The sequence below is a fragment of the Zea mays genome, chromosome 8 (assembly GCF_902167145.1).
Source record: "Zea mays cultivar B73 chromosome 8, Zm-B73-REFERENCE-NAM-5.0, whole genome shotgun sequence".
Classification (NCBI taxonomy): Eukaryota; Viridiplantae; Streptophyta; class Magnoliopsida; order Poales; family Poaceae; genus Zea; species Zea mays.
The window spans coordinates 109974611-110000476 of NC_050103.1; the positions used below are offsets into that span (position 1 = coordinate 109974611).

At 48.7% G+C, this 25866-nt stretch overlaps 1 protein-coding gene across 1 annotated transcript; it reads right to left on the reverse strand.

Moving 5' to 3' along the window:
• Positions 1 to 18757: 18757 nt before the first annotated feature.
• Positions 18758 to 22764, reverse strand: LOC111589964 (uncharacterized; the record flags this gene model as incomplete). The annotated part of the gene is made up of 3 exons (XM_023300885.2): positions 22054 to 22764; positions 21792 to 21913; positions 18758 to 18898 (listed from the first exon to the last, which is right to left on the reverse strand). Coding segments are annotated over exons 1-3 (852 nt in total), but the record flags the coding sequence as incomplete, so codon positions are not given.
• Positions 22765 to 25866: the final 3102 nt, after the last annotated feature.

Sequence of the window (25866 nt, forward strand, 5' to 3'; positions counted from 1 at the left end):
AACGAACGATCGGAACTTCGGCAGCATAACGGAAGGAAAAGATTATTTGGACGAACGAACGGACGAACGATCGAATGATCGGACGAACGAACGATCGGAATTTCGGCAGCATAACGGCAGGACAAAGATTATCTGGAAGAACGATGAATAGGGACTATGAACGAACGATGAACGATGAATAGGAACTATGAACGAACGATGAACGATCGAATGATCGAACGAACGAACGATCGGAATTTCGGCAGCATAACGGTAGGAAAAAGATTATTTGGACGAACGAACGAACGAACGATCGAACGATCGGACGAACGGACGAACGAACCATGAACGATCGGACGAACGATCGAACGATCGGACGAACGAACGAACAAACTAAGAACAGGGGACGAACGATCGAAGAACGATCGAACGATCCTTGTGCTAGTGTGTGCTTGTGTGAAACATGGAGTGGGTGTGTGTGTGGGGGGGAAGAGAGTTGCCATGAAATGGCTTGGGGTGGGAAGAGAGGAGGCCCTTGCCCCTCTATTTATAGCCATGGTGGGGGGATTAGGGGGAGGGATGAGAGGATTAGTGGGAGGATGAGAGGATTAGTGGGAGATTAGCATGTATTAGTCTTGTATAAGTGAGATTTGCTTGTAGAGCTCACCGTATGACACTGGAGGCATACGTATACGTATGAGCATGAGAAAAGTTATGAAGAAAATATTTGTGGGGACTTGAAAATGATTCTGAAGGTATTTCTCAGCAGGAAAATACTTGAAGATATATCGGTGGAATATTTGGACAATATTTCTGGACAGAACTTGAAGGGGGTTACTCGAGAAATATCTGGGCGGTATTTCTGGAAAGAAATTGAGGGTGATCATTGGGGAAATATTTGTAGGATATTTTGAGGAGGATTTTGTAGAGAATATAGACCACTATATTTTATTTGCTGATATCAACTCGCAAACAAACATTTTGAAATGAAATTTGAAATTCATTTTGAATTTAGAGCGAGTTTGAGAAAATTTCAGGATTTGAATTTTTGGGATGCTACAAATCTACCCCACTTAAAATGAATCTCGTCCTCGAGATTCGGCTTAGAAGGGTTATGGGTATAACTTTACTTCAGCGACATATCTTCACTTTGCAACTCTTCGAGAAGATGGAACTTCAACCAAATCTGGCCTGGCGGAGCATCTGATTGCTGATTGCAAACGCTGATTCTGGCTACTCAAAGATCATCTTCAGGCTTCTGGCTTTCGCTTGGCAGCTAGCTTATTGAGGAAGCATCGATGCCAACACACAAACCTTTCTCTTGCGAACTCCCTCATGGATTCCTTCCTTGATTAGTCTTCTGGTGCTTCATCAACAAAACTTGGGTGACCACTTCTCATCCAGAAACTTATATGCTTTGATGATCTGGTCCTTCACAAGCTCGCTACAGGCCTTCTTCTTTTTCTCCATTACAGGAACCTTGCTAGAATACTACCCCACTTAAAAAGAATGAGGGTAGAACTCTTGAATCTTGGGGATTTGAACTCCTTGAAGTACCACATAACAAGGGTGTTACGGGTCCTTCTGCTGCTGTTGCTGCTTGAGCTGGCTGCGGAGGGATGACTGGCACAGGGTTGATTCTGGGAGAACCTTCTTCTTATCTTCTCTTCACTATCTTCTTTTCTCTTCTCACTTTTCACTTTTCACTGCCTCTTTCTTTCTCTTTGCTCTTCCCACTCGAGGATTCTATCAAAGAGTATTACCATCATATAGAGGAGGAAACCGAAGATGTTGAACCATATACAACAGTCTTCAACCCAAGAATCACCAAGCATTGTGATCTTAGGGGCGAGGGACTGGAAAAATGGAGTTGCTTGCGATTTGGCAGAGGGGATTTATCTGGAGTGTGCTTTTGCTTTGAGCGAGATGGGAGTTGAGGGAGATGGTGGGGGGGTTTTATAGGCGAGCGGGGGTGTTCGGTTGCGGAGCAGTGGTGATGGAGTAGGTGCTACGCGGCAGCGGGTGCGATAAGGGGAGGGGGCATGGTGTTGCCGGCGATGATGGTGGCGGTGGGTGCGCTGCAAAGGTGGCGTGGGCGGCGGTAGTGCGCTGCAAAGGGGGGCGTGGGGCGGTGGTAGTGCGCATGGAGGCGGGCACGCGTGGGGGGGGGGGGGCACGGGTGAGTGGTGGGGTCGATGACCCTGATGTTTGTGGTCTCTGGTTCCAAGAATCTTTGCCTCTGTGTATGGTAATAACTCCTTCTGTCCTCTTTTCCTGTTTACTTTGACTCAGGGGCAGTGCTTTGATTCTCACGGTCGGTCCTTTTGACTGAGTGACTGGATAGGTTCCTCTGTAGCTTATTCTAGGCTTCAAGGGTTAGCTTCCGGATATCTTCTTGGGTAAGACACTTTTCTCTTCAGATAGGTTAAGATGAGAATGGAAGCATAAGGTAAGGATTAGCTCTAATTTGTGATTTATGTTTTTAGAGAAAACCTTTCTTAAAAAGAAAGAAAACACATAAGTTCAGCAATGATAAGCACAAACAAATCAAATATTTTGAATAGGGGAAGAATAGAGTTTTTCCAAAGCACGGACTACTCAGATTCGGGGGCTAAGCATAACAACTTTTGCTTGGCTCCTGAATTGAGAACTATGCTAAATGCAACTTATGAGCACTAACGTTAAAGCATCACATATGCACTCAAAAGGGAGGAAAACATCAAGCAAAATTCATTTTGAAATGCCCTAGGGGGCAACACAATTAGAGTTTTTCAAAACACGAGTCTACACGATTACCTCTCATACATGCAGGGCTCTAGCCAAAGTGAAGAAAAACTTCACTACCCAATGCATGCAGAGGACTGGGCATACTAACTTCAGACCAGACAACTTCTCTTCTGGCAGGGCTGGCACACAACTTCAATCTGAGACATCTCCTGGATGGGTCAAGAGGGAGCTGATGTTGATGACTTCTTCTGGCGGCGACTGAGATGGCAGGACAGGGTCGAACTCTTCTTCAAGCGGGACTGGCTCTTGTAGCTCCTCTGAGGGCGGCGGTGCTGGCGGGGTGCTTGCAGCTTCTTCCTTGACCTCAAGGGATGGTGCTGGAATCTTCTTCATGGTGAGGGGCTCAAACAACTCTGGCGGGGGATCTTGGGAGGATTCAGGGTGCTCTTGCTTATCCATAGCCTGAGGGAAGACTGGAATTCCTTCCAAGACTATGGCTCCTTTCGGGAGTTCCCAAGCCTTCTTCTCTCCTCTGATAGAGACCGGGTGACCTTCAAGAATCTGGGGGTCTTCAGCTTTGATGGGTTCAACAGGGTTGGATGGAGCGGGCTCTTGGATCCGCAGGGCTCTACGTTGGTTATGGGTGACCAAGTAGGCCTCCATCAACTTCTGGACGTGCTCATCCTTGGCTTGCTTCAGGGCTTCCACAGCAATGACTTCACGACTTTCCAAGGCAGCTACACGGGCTTGAGCTGTGGTGAGATCCACATGCAGCTGACGGTTGCGCTTCTCTGAATCTTCTGCTCAGGCAATCATCTGACGGTGGTGCCGAGCCAAGAAATCATACTGTGCATCAAGGGTGAGCAAGTATGCAGTGAGGTACACGACTGTGGGGTCATCCTCAAGCAGCTGCTGCCCTTCCAATGCACGCATCCTGGCCATCCAAGCGGGACGGTCTCTCTGAAAGGGCGGAAAGAATCTGAGCGGAGTGTCGGCCACTTCTTCTTCGTAGATCTGACACAGGGCCCTCAATGCCTTGCGAGCGATGACTTGGCAGGTGTCTTTGAATCTGTGCCCAGCAGCAGTGACACTCCATTCCACATGGCGCGGACTGGATCCAATGTATACAGTCACGACACACTTCTCTGTGCCATGCTCGACGAATTCACGACCATCATACTCTGGTTGGCTCCTGATTCCAAGGCGGACTGTGCATGCTCTCAGCAACTTGGGGAAACCATCTTCATTCTGGCACCAGCTGGTTTGGCACTGAACCTCCATCTGACTTCTGAGAGAAGGAAAGGGGGAAAACATTTTTGAAATGAAGGGATGAGAGCAAGAATTTTTTTAAGAAAATAGTTTGGACTCAAAAACTTTTGATCAGGCTAAGGGTTACGTCCTGCGGCCAACCTAACAGCTCTGATACCACCTGAAGCGTCCCCAATCCTCTGGGACTCAAATGTGATACAATTACTAGTCCCAGGAGGCTAGTAAACACATTTATACATCAGATGATACCAAATCTGCTTAAACGAGACAAACCTACAAAGGTGGCGAACAACTTTAAGAGTTGGTCCACAACTCGGGACATATCATCAGAGTGGGGCTGAAGCAGCCCGATATACGCAGCGAAGCAATTCAGCGGTCCAACAGCCACAGGCAAGGTTGGGAACAGTCGTAACTCTTACCCGATCTCCTTTTTCTGAAAAACAACAAATAAGCAAGGGTGAGTACAAACGTACTCAGCAGCCCACCTTCACCCGCGGAATGGGGAAATCAGATATAATGCATGGAATATGTAGAGCTCAGGATATTTGCAGAAACAGCAATATTTTATGCAGGGTTGTTTTGAAAAACATTTTGTATTTTGCAAAGTGCATCCTCTCCAAAAGGAGCAGGAAGTTTTTCAGTATTATAACAAAATCCCCTGGACTAAACCATCCAGGTATCTCAGCAGTTTCCCACTGGTTTTCCTTTTCAAAAATAGCTACTGGACTTCCCGTCCACCATAGCTCACGGCTCAACCGCCGAACCTTTTAAAAACCACTTTTCTCAAACACACCTTTTTTTGGAAAACAAAACATTAATTGCCATACCATACCAGACTCGTCCATTCCTGTGGACACAGACTATTCGAATAGGTTTTCAAACTCTGCGCAGAGGGGTACACTTTACCCACTAGTTCGGCTCTGCGATCCCATGGCCAATGAGACCCGAATCCGACTCTCTTTCTTTCCCCGCACGTCCTAACCTTAACGGTTATCCGGAAGGAGTCAGGCCACCGCCATGTCCAAACCGGACAAAACTTTCCCCCTCCTTATCCTCCCGGTGCTCCCCAGCCTTCATAACCCTGGGGTTGGACCGTACGAGTTCAGATTGAGTGACTGCCCACACAGTCTCGAGTGGTTGTACTATTAAAGAGTACAGGTAGTGAAGATGACAAACCGGTCCTTATACGAGGGGATAATCCTTCTGCTCACGCCTAAACCAGCTGAGCCATCACCTTAGGCCCTCCCCTAAACCAGGGAGTCCCTGATTATCCCACTCACAAGGTGATAAGGGTGAAAACCCTTCATCATACACATTTTGAAAAGCATTTTCTTTTGAAAACTCACTCCCTTTCTCAAATCATTTGTAACAAATATATTAAGGAGTGATTGCGGCAAGCGGCTTGGGTGGCCATAATAACTTGTCACAAAATCATATCATGCATAAAATAACAGGCTGAGGGTTGTGGTTGAAAAACATAGGTAATTTATGCATCAAAGGGATCCAGTGAGCTTGCCGTGCTTATTCGGCGAAGAGGGAAGGGGAGCTCGCGGAACTGGCTTCTGGCTCCACCGCCTAGCGTAGACTTGCGGATCTGGCCTCCACGAGACGGCACGAACGCTCCGATAACTATGCAACATGAACAAGCAAACATACAAACGAGCAAGTATACCAACAAATATTTAGTATAGTGGTCAGAATAGCGATATATGGATGGGTAGAGTCTTGAGTAGAATCTGTGTCATGTGGTGTTGTGATATTACTGGTGGTGGAGCGGAGGTGCTTACCAGGAGGGTGGACTGGAGGCGAAGCGACACTATGTGTGTAGCCGGCAGAGCAGAGTAACTGAGTGGGTGGGGTTTTTGCCTTGGCTGAGGGTGTTGAGTGTGTGTGGAGAGGGAGAGGGTAGCTGGGTGTATTTATAGCTGGGTGTATGTGGTGTAGCACAGTGAAGTTCACTGTTGGTGAGAATAGTGACGAATGAATCGTCTGACTTAGTATGAACAGGAGAGTTATAGGCAGAATATGGGACAAGAGTATTTTGGGAGTTTTCTGGAATATGGACCATGCTTAAGGGATGACATGGTTGGGTAGGGAATAGTTTGATAAGAATTTAGAAACGAGATTTATTGGACTCTGAGTTTGGGAGTCTGGTTCGAAGGATTCTCAAAGTTAAGCGTGTTCAACTTGGGGAAACCTGGGATGGGTGACCAGATGGGAAGTTCCCTACTGGAAGAAAAATCACAGTCACCGGAGTTCGTATGACTGGAATATGGGTCTGGCTGGTCTTAGGTGGACTGGACAGCATGATGGATGAGTAGTTGAAATTTGGGATGACTAGATGACTGATGAATAGTAACGATGATTAGTAACGATGAATAGTGGCGATGGAAAAGAAATTATAGATATCATCGATGAATAGTAATGGTGAATAGTAATGGTGAATAGTAATAGTGAATAGTCGTATGAACGAACGATGAACGATGAATAGGAACTATGAACGAACGGACGAACGATCGAATGATCGGACGAACGAACGATCGGAACTTCGGCAGCATAACGGAAGGAAAAGATTATTTGGACGAACAAACGGACGAACGATCGAATGATCGGACGAACGAACGATCGGAATTTCGGCAGCATAACGGCAGGACAAAGATTATCTGGAAGAACGATGAATAGGGACTATGAACGAACGATGAACGATGAATAGGAACTATGAACGAACGATGAACGATCGAATGATCGAACGAACGAACGATCGGAATTTCGGCAGCATAACGGTAGGAAAAAGATTATTTGGACGAACGAACGAACGAACGATCGAACGATCGGACGAACGGACGAACGAACCATGAACGATCGGACGAACGATCGAACGATCGGACGAACGAACGAACAAACTAAGAACAGGGGACGAACGATCGAAGAACGATCGAACGATCCTTGTGCTAGTGTGTGCTTGTGTGAAACATGGAGTGGGTGTGTGTGTGGGGGGGAAGAGAGTTGCCATGAAATGGCTTGGGGTGGGAAGAGAGGAGGCCCTTGCCCCTCTATTTATAGCCATGGTGGGGGGATTAGGGGGAGGGATGAGAGGATTAGTGGGAGGATGAGAGGATTAGTGGGAGATTAGCATGTATTAGTCTTGTATAAGTGAGATTTGCTTGTAGAGCTCACCGTATGACACTGGAGGCATACGTATACGTATGAGCATGAGAAAAGTTATGAAGAAAATATTTGTGGGGACTTGAAAAATGATTCTGAAGGTATTTCTCAGCAGGAAAATACTTGAAGATATATCGGTGGAATATTTGGACAATATTTCTGGACAGAACTTGAAGGGGGTTACTCGAGAAATATCTGGGCGGTATTTCTGGAAAGAAATTGAGGGTGATCATTGGGGAAATATTTGTAGGATATTTTGAGGAGGATTTTGTAGAGAATATAGACCACTATATTTTATTTGCTGATATCAACTCGCAAACAAACATTTTGAAATGAAATTTGAAATTCATTTTGAATTTAGAGCGAGTTTGAGAAAATTTCAGGATTTGAATTTTTGGGATGCTACATGAATAGGTGGTGGCATTCTTCACCAACATCATCCATCGCTTCGGGGTCCTGAACTCCATCATCACCGACAACGGCACCCAGTTCACTAGCAGAAAGTTCCTGGACTTCTGCGAAGACCACCACATCCAGGTGGACTGGGCCGCCGTGGCACACCCCATGACGAATGGGCAGGTAGAACGTGCCAACGGCATGATTCTGCAAGGACTCAAGCCACGGATCTACAACGACCTCCACAAGTTCGGCAGGCGATAGATGAAGGAACTCCCCTTGGTGGTCTGGAGCCTGAGGACAACGCCGAGCCGAGCCACAGGCTTCACGCCGTTCTTTCTAGTCTATGGGGCCGAGGCCATCTTGCCCCACAGACTTAGAATACGGTTCCCCGAGGACGAGGGCGTACGACGACCGATGCAACCAGACCAACCGAGAGGACTCACTGGACCAACTGGAAGAGGCTCGGGACATGGCCTTACTACACTCGGCGCGGTATCAGCAGTCCCTGCGACGCTACCACGCCCGAGGGGTTCGGTCTTGAGACCTCTAGGTGGGCGACTTGGTGCTTCGACTACGACAAGACACCCGAGGGCGGCACAAGCTCACGCCTCCCTGGGAAGGGTCGTTCGTCATCGCCAAGGTTTTGAAGCCCGGGACGTACAAGCTGGCCAACAGTCAAGGCGAGGTCTACTGCAACGCTTGGAACATCTGACAGCTACGTCGCTTCTACCCTTAAGATGTTTTCAAGCCGTTCAAATACCTCGTTTACATATGAAGTCTAACCATCAAGGAAGGGTCAGCCTTGCCTCGGCAAAGCCCGACCCTCCCTCGGGGGCTAGAAGGGGGGAACCCCCTCCGCGTCAAAATTTTCCTTGGAAAAAGACTTTCTGCCGAAACGGTTTTTCAGGTTTTCTCGGCTACGTCGATAACAGAATCCTACAGACGAGCAAGAGTACACGTAAGCGGCAAGGCCGACCGAGCCGAGGGATTCCTACGCCTTCGGGATACGAATACCTCACTCATCACCTTCCGTGAGAAGTAACTCTAGCTCGGATAAACAATTCTGCTACCAACGAGCAAGCCCTAATACTCGAAACAAGAGGAAAAGAAACGCATCTTTAGAACGCGAAGACAGTATGTTTGGGCCTCGGCGGTCGCAAAAAACATATGCATACTACAGGCGAACCGATCCTGTAGGCTTAGACGTCGATGGAGGGGGAGCAGCAGCACCCTCGGCGTCAACTCCACCTTCGGCGAAGTCTGACCGAGCCTCGGACGGCAACACGGGCGAAGGATCTCCGCTCCGAAGGACGACATCAGCACCATGCCCAGGCCATCGCCGCCAGGGTCTCCTCCAGGAACCCGTCCCGAGCAGACGGCTCGACCGGCCGCTCCGTGGCCTCAGCTAGCTGTCCCCCGAAGACATCAGCCCGGCTCATGGCCTCGGCAACCCGACTCCGGCGCTGGTCCCACCAGTGGACGGCCCGGCCAGGCTCCGACCGACGAAGTCTTCTTTTCAAGCCAACTCTGCCTCTGTCCATGCTGACACCGCTGCCTCTGGCTCCGGCTCATCGCAGAGCAGCCGAGGGTTCCTTTAACTAAGCAAGAGAAGCCTCGGGCGGCAAGGCTGACCGAGCTGAGGGACTCCTACGCCTCCGGGATACGGATACCTCACTCGTCACCTTCGCACGAGGCAACTCACACTTGGTTAAGCGGTTCAGTTAGCCGACAGGCGAGTCCTAGTGCTCGAAATGAGGAAAAAACATGGTATTACACCAAAAATACCTAGATGTTCAGGCCCCGACAACCACAATGAACAAGACACCGGCACTCAAGGTGCCATTACAAACGGAACTCCGGTTCCACTCCCGCAAGAACGAACAACCCCCCACATTGGAGGGCCTGCGGGGCGACAAAGCCCTGGTGGCTCGCCGACGCCCGCTCCGGCAACAACGACAACAACCTCCGCTCGGAGGGGCCATCCACTCCGGCTGCGAGTCACCGAAGAGAGGACGAAGCAAACCATCAGCAACAAGGGCCTCCAGATCATCTGCCGTGACGATAGAGAAAGGCCACGGGTCGCGCGGCGAAACAACGGTCACCCGGTCGGCCATCACCAAGCAGAAGAGGTGGCGGCGGAGAGAACAAGGTGCGCGGTTTCCTTTCTCTGGCTATTCCCTCGGGTTGCGAAAACCTAGGTGGGAGGCGATCAGCAGAGTAAAGAACCGTCACCAGTCCCTCTCCCGAATATATAAAGGCCCAGGTGAGACCCGTTCAACACTTCGCCCGAACCCGCCGCGAGATTCAAAACTCAAAAGCGAGACGCCCGTTCCTCGAACGGCTCGCGCACGCACAACGGCTGCCCCGCGAACCACTCGTCCCGTCGCATTAACTCTGCGGCAGGACAGGCGGCACCTTTGGCAGGCGAAGCAGGCGACGCTTCACCTCCGCCATAATGACCGCGTCAAAAAAGGTGCGCCACGTCATTCGATTTCGTATCCTTTTCCACTTCCTCTTTATCTCTCTTGCCACAGGGACCGAGAAAGGGGATACCCCGAAAGGGATCCTTCTCCGCGAAGGAAGCGGGCCCCGAGCCCCCCTACTGATCAGAGGTTCGAAGGCTGGCCCCTCGGAAGGGTTCAACAGCCGCCTCAGAGCACTCGGGCTCCGCGCCCACTACTGGATAGAGGTTTGAAGGCTGGCCCCTCGGAAGGGTTCAGCGGCCGCCTCAGGCCACTCGGGCTCCGCGCCCACTACTGATCAGGGGTTCGCAGGCTGGCCCCTGAAGGGTTCGACAGCCGCCTCAGAGCACGCAGAGCGAGGGATGACCCTGGGTACGTTCGATACATAACCAAGGCTCAGGCTACGCTCCTGAGGTACCCTAGGACATTTCCGAGACCGACGGGAACGATTTTGTAATGGAATCCCACCAGAGGGAGGCATCGAGCCCTCGGACCCCATCAAAAGGGGACCGGGTCCGGCGAATCACCCGCAGGTACTTTTGGAGCGCGCCTCCGGGCCACTAGCCGACCCCTAACGAATGGGGCACGGGCGTCCACTCGGATTACCCGTTAGCAACTCACTGGAGACACCATGTTCGGCGCCCTCCGAGGGCAACATGGCGCTTTCCCCCCTCCTACTTGCGGAAAGGTGACGCAGGGGCGTATGAAAAAAGCTGAGTCTGTCCTTGACCATCCTCTCGCTCTATGCGGAGGCTCGGGGGCTGCTCTCGCAAACCCGGCTCCGGCCAAACCGTTGACAGCGTCAACATACCAGCCCGAGAACATGGGACTCGACTATGCACCCGGGCTACGGCCAGTTCGCATGAGGGAACAACCAGACCGGTCAAAGTGTCACGAAACACGCTAAGACCTCGAAGGAGTCAAACCACTCCTCCGAGGCCTCGGGGGCTACACCCGGTGGGTGCGCTCGCGCGCACCCACCGGAACGAAACGCAACTGAGAAAGGCCGGTCCCCTTGCAAAAAAGTGCGACAAAAGCCTCCAAGCGAGTATCAACACTCCCTTCGAGGCTCCGGGGCTACTGTCGGGGACCATAATTAGAGGTACCCCCAAGATTCCTAATCTCAGCTGGTAACCCCCATCAGCACAAAGCTGCAAAGGCCTGATGGGCACGATTAAGGTCAAGGCTCAGTCCACTCAAGGGACACGATCTCGCCTCGCCCGAGCCCAGCCTCGGGCAAAGGCAGCCGACCCCGGAGGATTCACATCTCGCCCGAGGGCCCCCTCAAGCAACGGACACACCTTCGGCTCGCCCGAGGCCCAGTCTTCGCAGAGAAGCAACCTTGGCCAGATCGCCACGCCAACCGACCGTATCGCATGAGCATTTAATGCAAGGATCGCCTGACACCTTATCCTGACGCGCGCTCTTCAGTCGACAGAGCCGAAGTGACCGCAGTCACTTCGCCGCTCCACTGACCGACCTGACAAGAAAACAGCGCCGCCTGCGTCGCTCTGACTGATGTGCCACTCGACAGAGTGAGGCTGACAGCAGCTAAGTCTAGCCTCGGGCGCCATAGGAAGCTCCGCCTCGCCCGACCCCAGGGCTCGGGCTCAACCTCGACGCTGGACGACGGACTTCGCCTCGCCCGACCCCAGGGCTCGGACATAGCCTCGGCCTCAGAAGACGGTCTCCGCCTCGCCTGACCCAGGGCTCGGTCTCAACCTCGACCTTGGAAGACGGACTCCGCCTCGCACGACCCCAGGGCTCGGACTCAGCCTCGACCTCGGAAGACGGACTCAACCTCGACCTCGGAGGAGCCTCCGCATCGCCCGACCTAGGGCTCGGACCGACCACGTCACAGGGGGGCCATCATTACCCTACCCCTAGCTAGCTCAGGCTACGGGGAACAAGACCGGCGTCCCATCTGGCTCGCCCCGGTAAACAAATAATGATGGTGCCCCGCGTGCTCCATGACGACGGCGGCTCTCAGCCCCTTACGGAAGCAAGGAGACGTCGGCAAGAATTCGACAGCCCCGACAACTGTCCTTCCACAGGGCCCAAGCGCTCCTCCGACGGCCACGACATCACATGAACAGGGTGTCAAAACCTCTCTGACTGCCACGACGGCATGTACTTAGGGCTCTAGCTCCTCTCTGCTAGACACGTTAGCACACTGCTACACCCCCCATTGTACACCTGGACCCTCTCCTTACGCCTATAAAAGGAAGGTCCAGGGCTCTCGTACGAGAGGGTTGGCCGTGCGGGAGAACGGGCCGACGCGTAAGGCTCTCGCTCTCGCTCTCTCTCTCTCTCTCTCCCACGCGAACGCTTGTAACCCCCTACTGCAAGCGCATCCATCCGCCCTAGGCGCAGGACAACACGAAGGCCGCGGTTTCCCCTTACTGTTCTCCCCCCTTTGTGTCCCGTCTCGCGCCGACCCATCTGGGCTGGGACACGCAGCGACAATTTACTCGTAGGTCCAGGGACCCCCCGGGGTCGAAACGCCGACATGCCAGAAAGGGCATGTCGTGGCAACAACGCCACGGAACGACAACGGTAGGGGGACAATGAGTCCCCCATCCAGGAGGAGGAATATCAGTGCCATTGGCAAGTGTGCATCCTCGCTCACGAGGCCACCCTCCAGCAGCAGTAAGAAGTGCTTGACGCTCTCGTTCATAATCTCGATCGAGTTTAGGGGGCGACATCGAGCAAAAACACATCGAGGTCGAACGGTCCTGGGTGAATAAGATTTACGACCAGCTCACCAAGAGTAGTGATGGAGCACAATACTTCCTCAACCCTAGGCAAAACATGGCAGCAGCAACTATGATGCATCGATCCATCCCCGAGCCTGATGAACTAGAGGTGAAGGAAATGTACCGAAACCTCCGCAATTTAGTGGATAAGGTTGCGGTATAACAGACTGAGATCGACCGACATACTCCCACCAGTGCGGATAGCTACTACACGCGCACGACCTCGTCTTGGAGCAGGGGGGCACAACCCTCCCAATCCACGTAGGACCGCATCACCGCGAAGAACCGTATCGGAGAGATCCGCGATGCTCGACACCTCCTCAAAAAGCGGTGCACAGAGCAAGTGGAGCTTGAGCAGCCAAGGCGTGACCGATGTCCCAGCCCGCGTAGGCCAGGGCCACATGCCTTTGGCGTGCCATCCACAAGGCACAGTTCCCTATGAAGGTGAGGGCACTAGCAAATATATCCAAGTATGATGGATCCTTGAATCCAGACGTATGGTTGGAAGACTATCGCCTCACATGCCGCATGCACGAGGATCAAGGATGACCACCTCATCATCTAGTTCCTCCCCATCCACCTTGTGGAAGGAGCGAGGGCCTAGCTCGAAAATCTACCAGTCAACACCATCCACGATTGGGTCGACCTCCGAAAGGCCTTCGTCGGGAACTTTCAAGTCTCCTACAAGCGCCATGGGAGCTCCTGGGACCTCAAGAGGTGCACCCAGCGAAGTGGGAAAAGCCTCCGAGATTACATCCAAAGGTTTTGCCAGAAAATGAACAAACTTCCTAATGCCACCGACACCGACGTGGTGAGTGCCTTCCCCTACGTTACAACCAATGAGGCACTCGTCCATGAACTTGGGCGGGGGAGACCAAGAACGATTACCAACCTCCTCGACATAGTGACCAATTTGCCAACAGGGAGGACGCAGTAGGTGCAATTTTTTGCAATGCCAGCGAACCAAGCGGCTAGAAGAGGGAGCGTTAGGAGCACCCCAACAGGCGCTTTAGGAACCATCACCCCTGGCATGGTGAATAAGAAGTCGGCACCACGGATCGCCCACCTAGACCACCGGTGAAGAGAAGTGGCGACCATTCCAGAAGCTGATGGACTCGTCGTGCCAACACCATGGCTTCCCTGTCCACCACAAGCTCCGGGAGTGCGAAGTTCTTCATCTCCAAGCCCCTCGCCAAGAAAGTAAAGCCAGAGGAGCTGGCCAAGCCAGCGGAGCAGGAGGCTCCCACCGAGGATTTCCCTGAGACAACAGGGTGCCTCATAATATTCAGTGGGGCCAAGGCGTATGGCGACAAGTGCCGGCGGCCCAATGCGAGGTGCACGCTGTACAGAGCCTGTCGTCCCGCAGTATCTACGATGGTCGGAGTTCCACATCGTCTTCAACCACCGTGACCACCCGGATAGGATCCCGCACCCAAGGACATACCCCCTCATTGTCGAATCAATCATGGGCTCAAAGTGCCTCTCCAAGGTGCTCATGGATGTATATTGAGACCTTCGATGACCTAGGGATCACACGCTCCACGCTGCGACCAAGCTCATCGCCGTTTCACGACGTCATCCCCGGCCACCAAGCCTACTCGCTCGGGCGAATCACCATGACCATCACTTTAGCGACCCCTCCAACTTTCGCACCGAGCGGCTGCAATTTGAGGTGGTGGACTTTTCCAGGGTCCTACAATGCCACTCATAAGGCCGTGCTACGCCAAGTTCATGGCCATGCCGATCTACACATATTTGAAGCTGGAGATGCCTAGACCACATAGGATCATGATGGCTTCATTCAAGGTCGCGTACACTTGCGAGCAAGCTAATTGCGAGCTCGCCTTGGTGTTGGCTGGTCTATAAAAAGCCGCTCCTAGAGCACTAATGGCAAGGTGGACCCTTGACCGATGCCACGGATGACACCAAGCGCGCGCGGATCGACGCATAGCCGGGCACAAGGGAAATAGAGGAGAAGTCACACAAGGTTCTTACAAACAGGGTTGGTAAGAAAACAAATCCACCTATTGAGATTCACAAATCATGTATTCGCTACAAAAAAATCAATGGGAATCAAGGAATGCGCAACAACAGTTTCACTTAATATGGCCCCATTGGTCAGACCATAGTTTTTTTTGGTCCAAGCACCTCCCCCCTCGACTCCACTTTTCGATCAATAGAACATGCCAACCAAACTACCGAGGTAACTAGGTCGTCACGCTCTATTCTAAAGGGCAGGGAATAGGCAACACTTCTCCAAAAACACATGTCGTACCACAGAAGGCCCCATCTACCTCGACAACAGAAAACTAGGACAAGCCAGCTACGAGGACCGAAACTTAAGGAGAGAAGAAGGGAAAGAAATTCAAAACAAAAACAATATTCACACAAGCGTTCCATTCAGTCATTCGAAGGAGTTATTACCCTGGCGAAGCATGGCAAGGGCGTAGACGGCGGGGTCGCGTGTGGCTGTGTGAGTGGCGTCAGTGCCACGAGTGGCAGCGCGGGAGACTCCAGTGCCACGCGAGGCTGCGCCAGAGACGTTGGGGCCGCGCGTTGCGGCGCGGAAGACACCGAGGCCATGCGAGGCTACACGGTAGGCATCAGGGCTACGCATGGTAGCATGGGAGGTGTACTTGTGGAGAAAACAAGGAAGGGAGGAATGATGGAGCCATGGAGGGACCATAGAGTCGTCGTACAGGAGGGAGTCGATATCCATAAGATAGGCATCAAAAGGGGAGGTGGAGAATGTGAAGTGAGTCTTGTCAAAGACAATGTGATGAGAGATGATGATCCTATGGGAGGAGAGATCGAGGCACCGATACCCCTTATGATCCGAGGAGTACCCAAGAAACACACACCTAACGAAATGGGGGCGAGCTTTTGGGCGATAGTGGCAGAGAAGTTAGGGTAGCAAGCACACCCAAAAACCTGAAGGTGGTTGTAAGAGGGGGAGGTGCCAAACAAGGCAGAGAAGGGAGTGGGGTGAGAAACCACCTTGGTGGGGAGGTGGATGAGGAGGTAGGTGACAGTGACCAAGCCCTCAGCCCGGTAGCAAGCGGGAAGGGAGGCCTGGAACAATAGGGAACACATGACATTGTTCGTGGTACGAATCAGGCGCTTAGCCCGACCGTTTTGATGAGAGGAATAGGGGCAAGACATCCTCAATTGGACACCATGGTATAGGAAGAAGTCACGAGACATAGAGTTATCAAATTCCCACCCGTTCTCACGCTGGACACTTCGAACGGTGCGACTGAACTGAGTGGAAACCCAAGCAAAGAAGTGAGAGAGCGTGGGAAACGTGTCAGACTTCAAACACAAGAGAAAAGTCCAGAGATAATGGGGAAATCATCTAGAATGATCAAATAGTACTTATAACCAGAAATACCGATAACAGGTGAGGTCCATACATCACAGTGTATCAGTTAAAAAATGTTTGTCGCTCTAGAAGAGAAGGTAGGGAAGGGGAGCCTAACATGTCGACCTAGCTGACATGCATCACAGAGATGCCCAAAAGAGCCTCGACTACAAGACAAAGTAGAGCTGCTAGACATTTTGGACATCATATCATGCCCGGGGTGGCCAAGCCGACGGTGCCAAGTGACGAATGAACCAACAATAGCGAGGGCATGTGAAGCAGGGTCGCAGAAGAGGTAGCATGTAGACGAAGGGTATAGACGGGCTCGAAGCTGTCACATCTAGCGAGAAGGGTCCTGGTAGCTAGATCCTACATGGACAAACCAAACGGGCCAACCTCCATAGAACAAGAATTGTCAGTAGTGAACTGATGGACAGAAAGAAGATTCTGAATGATGTTGGGAGCAACAAGTACGTTGTTTAAATGGAAGGGTACAAGAAGGACCACGTCGCCTACTGAGGTGACGGGAAGGATGGACCCATTTCTAACAACAATAGAAGAGGGGGGAGAGGGGTGAGGGGGAGGTGGATGAGAGGTTACCTGCGTCTAGAGTGGTGTGGTACGACGCGCTAGAGTCAGCCACCTAGTTAGTTACACTAGTGGGCGGGCCCAACGTCATCGTGCTGAAGGAGTCGGCAAGGGACTGCTGGTCCCACCTGCCACCCAAGGACCCCACATGGGCTGAGCTGGAGGGCCCATGATGAGGACATCCTCTACTATTACCCGTTGGCAAAACGCAATTGGCCCAGTTGGCCCAATTGTAGTCGGACAGCGACCGTGTGAGCCTCAGAATTATCCCACCTCGCTTAACTTGGGAGGAGGAAGCCACTTTAAAAGGGAGAGCCACCCTTCCCCCATTGGACTAGTCTTTTCGGGCGATTGGGCCTTTCCCTGAGTTGGGTGTGCTTGATGAACTGTTGGGTGTAACATCCCAAAATCCTAACCTAGGTTTGAAACCCTAAACTACCCCTCTCCCCTTTTTCATCCTCTAATTCCAAGAACTCCCTTAGATTTTCTTTCATCATATGCATACACTTTGTTTGATCACAAGCACCTCACTTAGATTTTATTTTTCAGCACCTAAGATTATCTATTAAAATTTATTGTTCAAAAGAAAAAGATATAAAAATGGATAAAGGAATTAGAAAATAAAAAGAAAAAGAGAAAACTTGTGGTGGAACAGCCCGAATTATTCCAGCTTAAGTGCCCAAGTCGCACCCTTAAGGGCAGCAACACACTTAAACGGGAATAACCCGTCAGTCCCTCGGATCTAGTCCGATAAAGCCAATTATCCAGGATCGAATACCACTAGCTCACTCGAAGGTGAGGCACAGAGAAATATAATAAAACATAATACCACAATTTAATAACTCTCATTAGTGATTACATTATCGGTGTTTCAGAAATGATAACCATAAATTTTAATGCAGCGGAAATAACTAACGGAGAAAACCGAGTAACATGGCGAAGCCTGGCCACGCTACTCCTTCTGGTCCTCTCCTGCGGAAGCAATAACCCACTCGACCGTCTATCCCGGTGGCAGGGATGAAGGCCAAGTCACGCCATCAACCAATCATCCTTAGGAGTACCTGCAAAAATTATGCCACAAGCAAGGCTGAGTATACTAATACTCAGCTAGACTTACCCGGTGTGAGGAGTCTACTCCTCTACCTCTAGACATGCAGCTGTTTGGCTGAGGGGTTTGGTTTGCCAAAAGCACTAGCTGAGTCTAAAATCAAGTTTTAGCTTTTCAAGTTTTAATATGATCCTTTTTAAACTAGATGAGTACCTAGCTATTCATACATGGTACCAAACATTATATCAATCAACATCTTTTTGCTAGTCACCTCATTTTCATTTATTACTCAATGCAGTACAATGGATCAAGCAGTCTCATTAGCTGCGAGAAGCAGACGATTCGAATCGAGTTTTTATCCTTGCAAGGTAAACCTAAACACACGACATGTAGGGGCACTCCGTCCCCACACACATCAACCGTCCCCATCGATTCCCCGTCAGCAGATCAGGGCTCACCGCCTTGGCGTACAATGCCTCACTGACCCCGACTGCCGTCGTGCAGTGACCGCACTTGTACCCACCATAACCGGAATGGGAGACCACGTCTCAGGTCGCGTGAGGGGTAAAGTCCACTGCCAGGTTCAATCAGGTACTAGACTTACCGATTTACCATATTTCTCAGCATGTGCTTAGTACGTTCAAACACTTGACACAGGTATCCGCGCGTTAATCCTTATTCCAATTTCCGTGTCGTAGACCACGCGTCCCCATGGACCCGTGTCCACAGACCATCATCATTCTGTTATCAAAGTGGATACAACCAATTCCTGACCTCGCGCGAGTGCTAGAAAAATCACTCGACTTCTATCGAGATCCCTAATTAGCAAAGCAGCTACTCGACCTAGCATACTAGTATCCATCTCAAAAAGGAATCCTGAGTTCATGCAACTAGGGTTTCAACCAACTCCTACACTTAAGTGCACGGTACAAGCCTACAAACATTAAGTGTAGTAAAATAGCATATATAAACGGTTATGCATAAAACCGGGGCTTGCCTTTAATTTAACACTTAGATAGTGTTTGCTGGGGTGGGTACTCGCTTGGCGAGCATCCACTGGGTAAGTCCACCATTCTTTAGGTCGTCCACCAACTGCATCTTGTGGTTGGCACCACATCACTGGCTCGATCATCGTCCCTCGGTCCTAAATGAGATGCAATATGCATATGTATGAATATAATGAAATAGCACAAGATACTTTAAGTACATGCTAGCGAATTAAACACTAAGTAGCGAGACATCACAAGCAACCACACCCACTAGCGTTAGCTAACTACATATCGTCGAGCGCACAACATTACACCACTAAAAAGACGACAAACATTTTGGATATTTACGCAACACAATACTACATCACAATTAACTAGAGAAAGAAACGTATAAAAACATGACACGTATGTTATCTCAAGCTTAGCCATGGCAATTCTATATGAATTTAGTGCTAACCAACCATTTTTAGCCAAAAGGGTGAACTAACAATTAATTGAGCACATGCAGATTTTTAGGACAGCAGCACAGCAGTTATTAGTTTTAATCATATCTCTTCAAATATTCATCCAAAAATAGCAAACTAGGATTTTCTGGAAAGCTTAAAAAGTGAACTATAACTTTGGTATTTTCACCTCAACCTGATTCAACACATAGCAAGGTCAAAAAGTGCAATCACAGCAGCTCTGTCCAGATTTGGACAGATTCAGACTTGCAACTTCAAAAATTCACAACTAGAGATTCAGACATCCAAATAAGTTGATCCTAGACTTTCTGGAAAGGTAATAAAATTGTCTACATATCATTTATAAACATCTCAAGGTGATTCAATATTTAACTAAGGATAAACATCACTAAAAGACTTTGCTGTCCATAACTGGACAGATTCAGTCTTCCTATTTGAAACATTCATAACTTAATATTCAGACCACCAAAAATAGTGATCCAAGACTTTTTGGAAAGCTTGGCAAAAGCACTACATAACTTTTGTAATCACCAAGAAGTGATTCCAGGTTTAATCAAATCAAACATTACAGTTTTCGAAATCTGTTCAGACAGAGGACAGAACAAAACAACCAGTTTGTAAATTTCATAACTCTTAAACTGTCAGGCCTATGGTTATGAAATTTTAACACAAGCAAGATGAGAAAAGCATCTACAACTTTCTTATAACGACCATGAACAGGTTGCAACATTAATTTGAGCAAAAAATGCAGTTTCTGAAATCTGTACATAATTTGGACAGATTCAGTTACTGAATTTGTGAACAGCATAACTCCTAAACTGTCACACCTATGGCTGTCAAATTTTAACACCAGCAAGATAATAAAGTTATCTACCACTTTTCTATAGCACATATCTACAGAAAACACCATTTAGTTCATCAAACATACAGTACAGGGAAATCGCTGCGTGCAGTTCAAAACAGTAACTACTAAATTTCAGCTCCTATACAATTCAAGAATCGCTGCGTTCGAGAGACTTGAATTACTCTAACGCTTTACTATTTATTCGAGTTAAGACAATCAATTAGAACCAACAAGTCGACTTGCAAATTTTATTCAAGTCATTTAGTGCACTAAAATTACTACAATCAATTAACAACGCATTCTTCACGACAATCACTCAACAATTTGCGTTTTAAATTAGACATCACATGAGCACTACTACTTTTCATCCGCGACCATAAACATACACATTTAGACTACAATAAGAAAATCATCGTGACTACGAGCTTAACCAAGTCATCTAAAATTCGGCTAACTAGCGCAACAACATAGGCCGCTATACATCCTACACGTCGGCTTGCCTCTTATCATCGCAATCCGAGACAACACATATATAACAAACACTTAACGAAATCGACTCCTATTTAACATGAGTTGGCTAATCACAGTAGAAGACCTAGCGAACCATTTTAGACATCGTAACTCAAGAACATGGGTTGGAGCCGATTGATCAATGTTTCTCAACCATTGCTCAACTTAAATTAGTTAACACACAAGTCACCTAAATAGCATATTTTTGGGGTCTATCGTGGAGGCATTTACACATGGTGTAAAACTTCATAAGACTTACATTGGCTACTAAAGAACCTAAAGCACTTATGTGCATATGTTATCGAATTGTTCTTCAATTTTATCAAGGACGGACTCATGAACGCTACTCACCTCCAATAATTATTGGGCTGCGATAACACTCATATTAGACCTCCAATCGATCAACAAGACATTTATTTATCCAAAGGGAATGGAATGCAATAATTGACCAAGCAAGGCATCGATCCGCCATACAATAGAAAGCATGACGACACCGACAGATGCTATCAACCAATCGTTTTAAAATATTAAACTTACTTCTCGCTTGCCATTACATCACTCCTAAATCACACGATCATCATGAGCATCCTTCACACGATTATATAATAGCAATTTAAGCGTCATGTTACACCATACATACATCTTTCCTCGTTGCGAGTATAACCATAATGCGGCATATACTCGCACACCTCAACAAATATCTTACGCCACCACTACTTTATCACACCACGGCACACACACACCTACGTGCACTAATTAAATCCTCGCATCCCATGTATTTCCAATTTACCTATCACATTAAACAACGCAACATGTTTGCTTACCAAAACGTGAAGGCAACCTTGCTACGACATATAACCAAAACATTTTATACCCACACACACTCCAACACCAATGTACACCATATCGATAAAAATATAATTATACAAACTACAAATCGCACACATCAAACAACACATCGCATAAATTCCTATTGAAATATAAAAACATTCGAGTTATTTTCTACTTCTTTTTCTTTCGCCACAAACTTCAATCCATACCAATACAATTTTTAAACATGCACCACCTCGACCAAAACATAATTAGACAACTACAAATCGCATACAACACATAACCTTTTGTTCTCCAATCGCAAACACGATCCTACCAATGCGCATAACCAAAACATTTTACACACATCCATTCAAATTAATTAAACGAGTCGATCGAGAGCGACATGCATCGGCTCACCATAAACAAACCCAATCGGTGTTTGTAAGGACGATGGCGATTCCGACTTGTGCATCGCTCCGAACATCGACGAGCGTCGAGCGGCTTGCCTTCTTCTCCACGCAAAACACGGGATTCCTCTCCTCCACAAAACAAAAATAAAACAGCACACATACACAATTAATCATATGAAGATAACGCCGATGCGGAATCAAACAAGGATTGTCGTGGTCTCGCCGGGTGAACGACGACGACGACGGGGCTGCGCAAAAACAACAAACACCTGATGGGCATCCTGGCGTGTTGTTCGCTGCGCAGCACAAAGCAGCGAGCCGCGCGGCGACGTCGGGGCTGCTGCACATTTTGCCGAGCACCCAGCAAGCATCAACGGTGCAGGCGCAGCAACACACACGCAGGAAGGAAACCGAGTCGCAAGGCATGGAGGGAATGCTCCATGGCATCTGCTGCAGCGCGCCATGGGAGAGGGCTGCGTCTGCGAGGAGAGGCGGGGCAAGCTGCTGCTGTGTCCTGCCGTGAGGGGAAATGGAGCTGAGCTCCCTGTTTGCTGCGCGCCGTGGACAGCAGGGGAGGAAGAAGACCCGGTTGCTGTTGCTGGGCGCCGGCCATAGTGCTCCCTGCACGCAGGGGGAAAAAAGAAATGGAGCAGGGAGGGCGCCAAGGCAGAGGGGAAACTGCAGGGGGTGGCGCCATGGGGAGGAGTGGAGCTCGAGCGCCGACCATGGAGGAGAGTAGGGCGTCGGCGTGCTCCCAGGGAACTCGGCCATGGCTGGACTCGGCTGCCAAGGAAAAGGAGAGAGCAGGGGGCGCCATGGGAAGCTCCAAGTAGGGGGAAGAAGGGAGAGGGGCGCCATGGGTGGGAGCTCGGCTAGAGCAGGGGCTCGGCCATCCTGCGTGGAGGAGGGAGGAAGTTCCCTGCGCTGGCTGCTGCTGCCGTGAGCAGCGAGGAAGAAGGCAGGGAGTATGGCTGGTGGCGGCTAGGGAAAAAATGGAAGGTGGGAGTGCAAAATAGCCCAAGTGCAAGGGAAGGGCACCCCTATTTATAGAAGATGGCTAGGGTTAGGGTTTCCTTAGTGGGCCAAATGGGCTGGGTTGGGCTGGTCCAAACACGTTATCGCTCTGCGCTAATTTATTTTCCGGAATAAAAATGCTCTCGCGAAATTCGTCGCTACGGAAAAACAGAGCGAAAAGAGTTCGGACGAACGGAAGGTTGAGCGATTAATTCGGCCGAGAGTTTGACTTGAATTCGCTCGGAAATAATTCCCTACGCGTGGTTCGAAAATAAATCGTCCCGAGATACGACCGGCTTTCAGATTTATGATTGAAAGAGATGAATCGCGACATTTAAAAATCATCGCCGATGTTGATTTTTAATTCGGGATCGAACACAGAGGTATGAGTCGAGTCGGATAAGAATTAATTAGAGGGCGACGTACTGAGTATCCCGTTTGAGAAAGCGGATCCGAATAATTTAGTCGAACATAGATCAAGGTTCGAAAAATTAGGCTCGGGCTCAGATCAAATAACGGTCATCGAGAGTTTGATTAAATGAGCTTCAGATGAGTTTTATAATTCGAGAATGATTTATCGAGTTCGTATTCGTGTCGAGAATTAACAGTTTTATCAGGCTCCAAATTCGGCATTCGTCGAGATCGAATAGCTCCGAACTCGGTGAAGTATTTACGATTAACTTGATGAAAGAAGATAAATGTGATAAGAAGATAGAAATTTTTACTGAGCGTCCGAGATTAGGACAAACCTCCCGACAGAACACGAAACTGACACCTGGGGTGTCACAGCCTTCCCCCCTTAAAAAGAATCTCATCCCGAGATTCGAATGAGGATCTTCAAGGGTGGAGAAACATGTAACTCACAGGCTGGAGATAGATGCAAATTCATGAGATGGGATCTGACAAGATACTGAAAATAGATTTGGGTAGAATATCGCGGCATGTTGAGACAAAATGCAGCGATCACTCTGAGAGGATGTTCACAAAAGAGAGCACATCGGTGTAGTCTTATAATGGATCACAACTATTAACCCTGATACCAGCGCGTGCCGAGCAGCTCAACCATGTGTGCACCATAGTAGGCTCTCGGTTTCGTCGCGGCACCATCGGTCGTTAGTCATAACACCATTACCAAACGCAACCAATAAGAAATTCACATAGCACAGATAGATGGAGCCCATGAGAGTATGGCTCAGAAATTAAGGATGTGACCGGAGTTGAAGCAGAGATTGTTGGCAAAAGAGCATCAGATGAGAATTTTTATTTAACTCAGAGAACCATTTTATGATCAACATGGAGATTATCAGATCAGATATTAGCACGAGATTTGATATGAGGATGAACCGACCATGAGATCAAAATAGATTGTTGAGCTTTTAGAGACATGAGAGAACCAAGGACAACAATGAAATCCATTGAACTAAATGGATACACATATTAGAGATAAGTTGATAAAATGACGTCATGATCCTTGGAGGAAGAGCATGAGATCGACCAGAATTGAGAGATTTAGGCAAGATCAACATCCGATACTTGAGAACGGGTTATAGCGGATAACCAGATAACGGGGCAAAATCATTAAAGGATCCAGGGATTCGGATGATAAAGCCACAACATGATTCACAAGGAAAGAGATCACCAGACCCATGCGAAAGGAGAGGTAGGCAAACAGGATCGGCTAGGATGATCAATAGAAATGTTATGAAGTTTCGGGATGGGATCTATGGAAAGAAACATGGCCTTGATAGGGTTTGCACAACTAGACACCAAACAACAATTTTTTTTTGACATAACCACGTGCACAAGGAAGTTTTATTTTGGCTAGCGGTTAAGCTATGGGGGTCTACAAGTTGTGCAGGTTTAACTTCAAAGGTAAAACACTCAAGGGGGCTAGAAAATACCAACACAAGCAGGATTTTTTTTAGAGGTTTCTCTTGCTAAACTCAAGGTTGTTTGGACGGAGGGTCTTTTCATGAGCGAAACAAAGAACATTTTTTTTGCAACAAGGGTTGAGCAACTAAAACATTTCATAGATAGCCAGACAAGAGAAGCACATACACAACCTAGTCAAGGCTATCATGACACACATGATAAGACATTTTTTTCTTTGCAGTTCATAGCAATACATCACATTATTCACAAATTTTTTTTAGGAATAAAGGTGAGAGAAGCATGTTGATGCACAATAGACAATTATGATGCAACAATCATGATGCATGCATGCTCATTCTAGTCGTCTTCTCAGACCTAACTAATTTTTGGGGTGCTTCTATAGCATCCTTATTAATAGTAATAGTAGCCTTTATGGCCTAAATAACTAGCCACCTAGCTACCCATCTATTCCTATGGCTTCACGTCCTAAATCTATCCGTATCGTCCTGACATCTATCCAACATTGGTTTCTAGCAAGTTTTACTTTATAAAAGGTTGGCATTTATGACTTATTGACTTCTCTGTAATGGTATTCGCTCCGATACCAGCTGTGGTGGAACCGCCCGAATTATTCCAGCTTAAGTGCCCAAGTCGCACCCTTAAGGGCAGCAACACACTTAAATGGGAATAACCCGTCAGTCCCTCGGATCTACTCCGATAAAGCCACTTATCCAGGATCGAATACCACTAGCTCACTCGAAGGTGAGGCACAGAGAAATATAATAAAACATAATACCACAATTTAATAACTCTCATTAGTGATTACATTATCGGAGTTTCAGAAATGATAACCATAAATTTTAATGCAGCGGAAATAACTAACGGAGAAAACCGAGTAACATGGCGAAGCCTGGCCACGCTACTCCTTCTGGTCCTCTCCTGCGGAAGCAATAACCCACTCGACCGTCTATCCCGGTGGCAGGGATGAAGGCCAAGTCACGCCATCAACCAATCATCCTAAGGAGTACCTGCAAAAATTATGCCACAAGCAAGGCTGAGTATACTAATACTCAGCTAGACTTACCCGGTGTGAGGAGTCTACTCCTCTACCTCTAGACATGCAGTTGTTTGGCAGAGGGGTTTGGTTTGCCAAAAGCACTAGCTGAGTCTAAAATCAAGTTTTAGCTTTTCAAGTT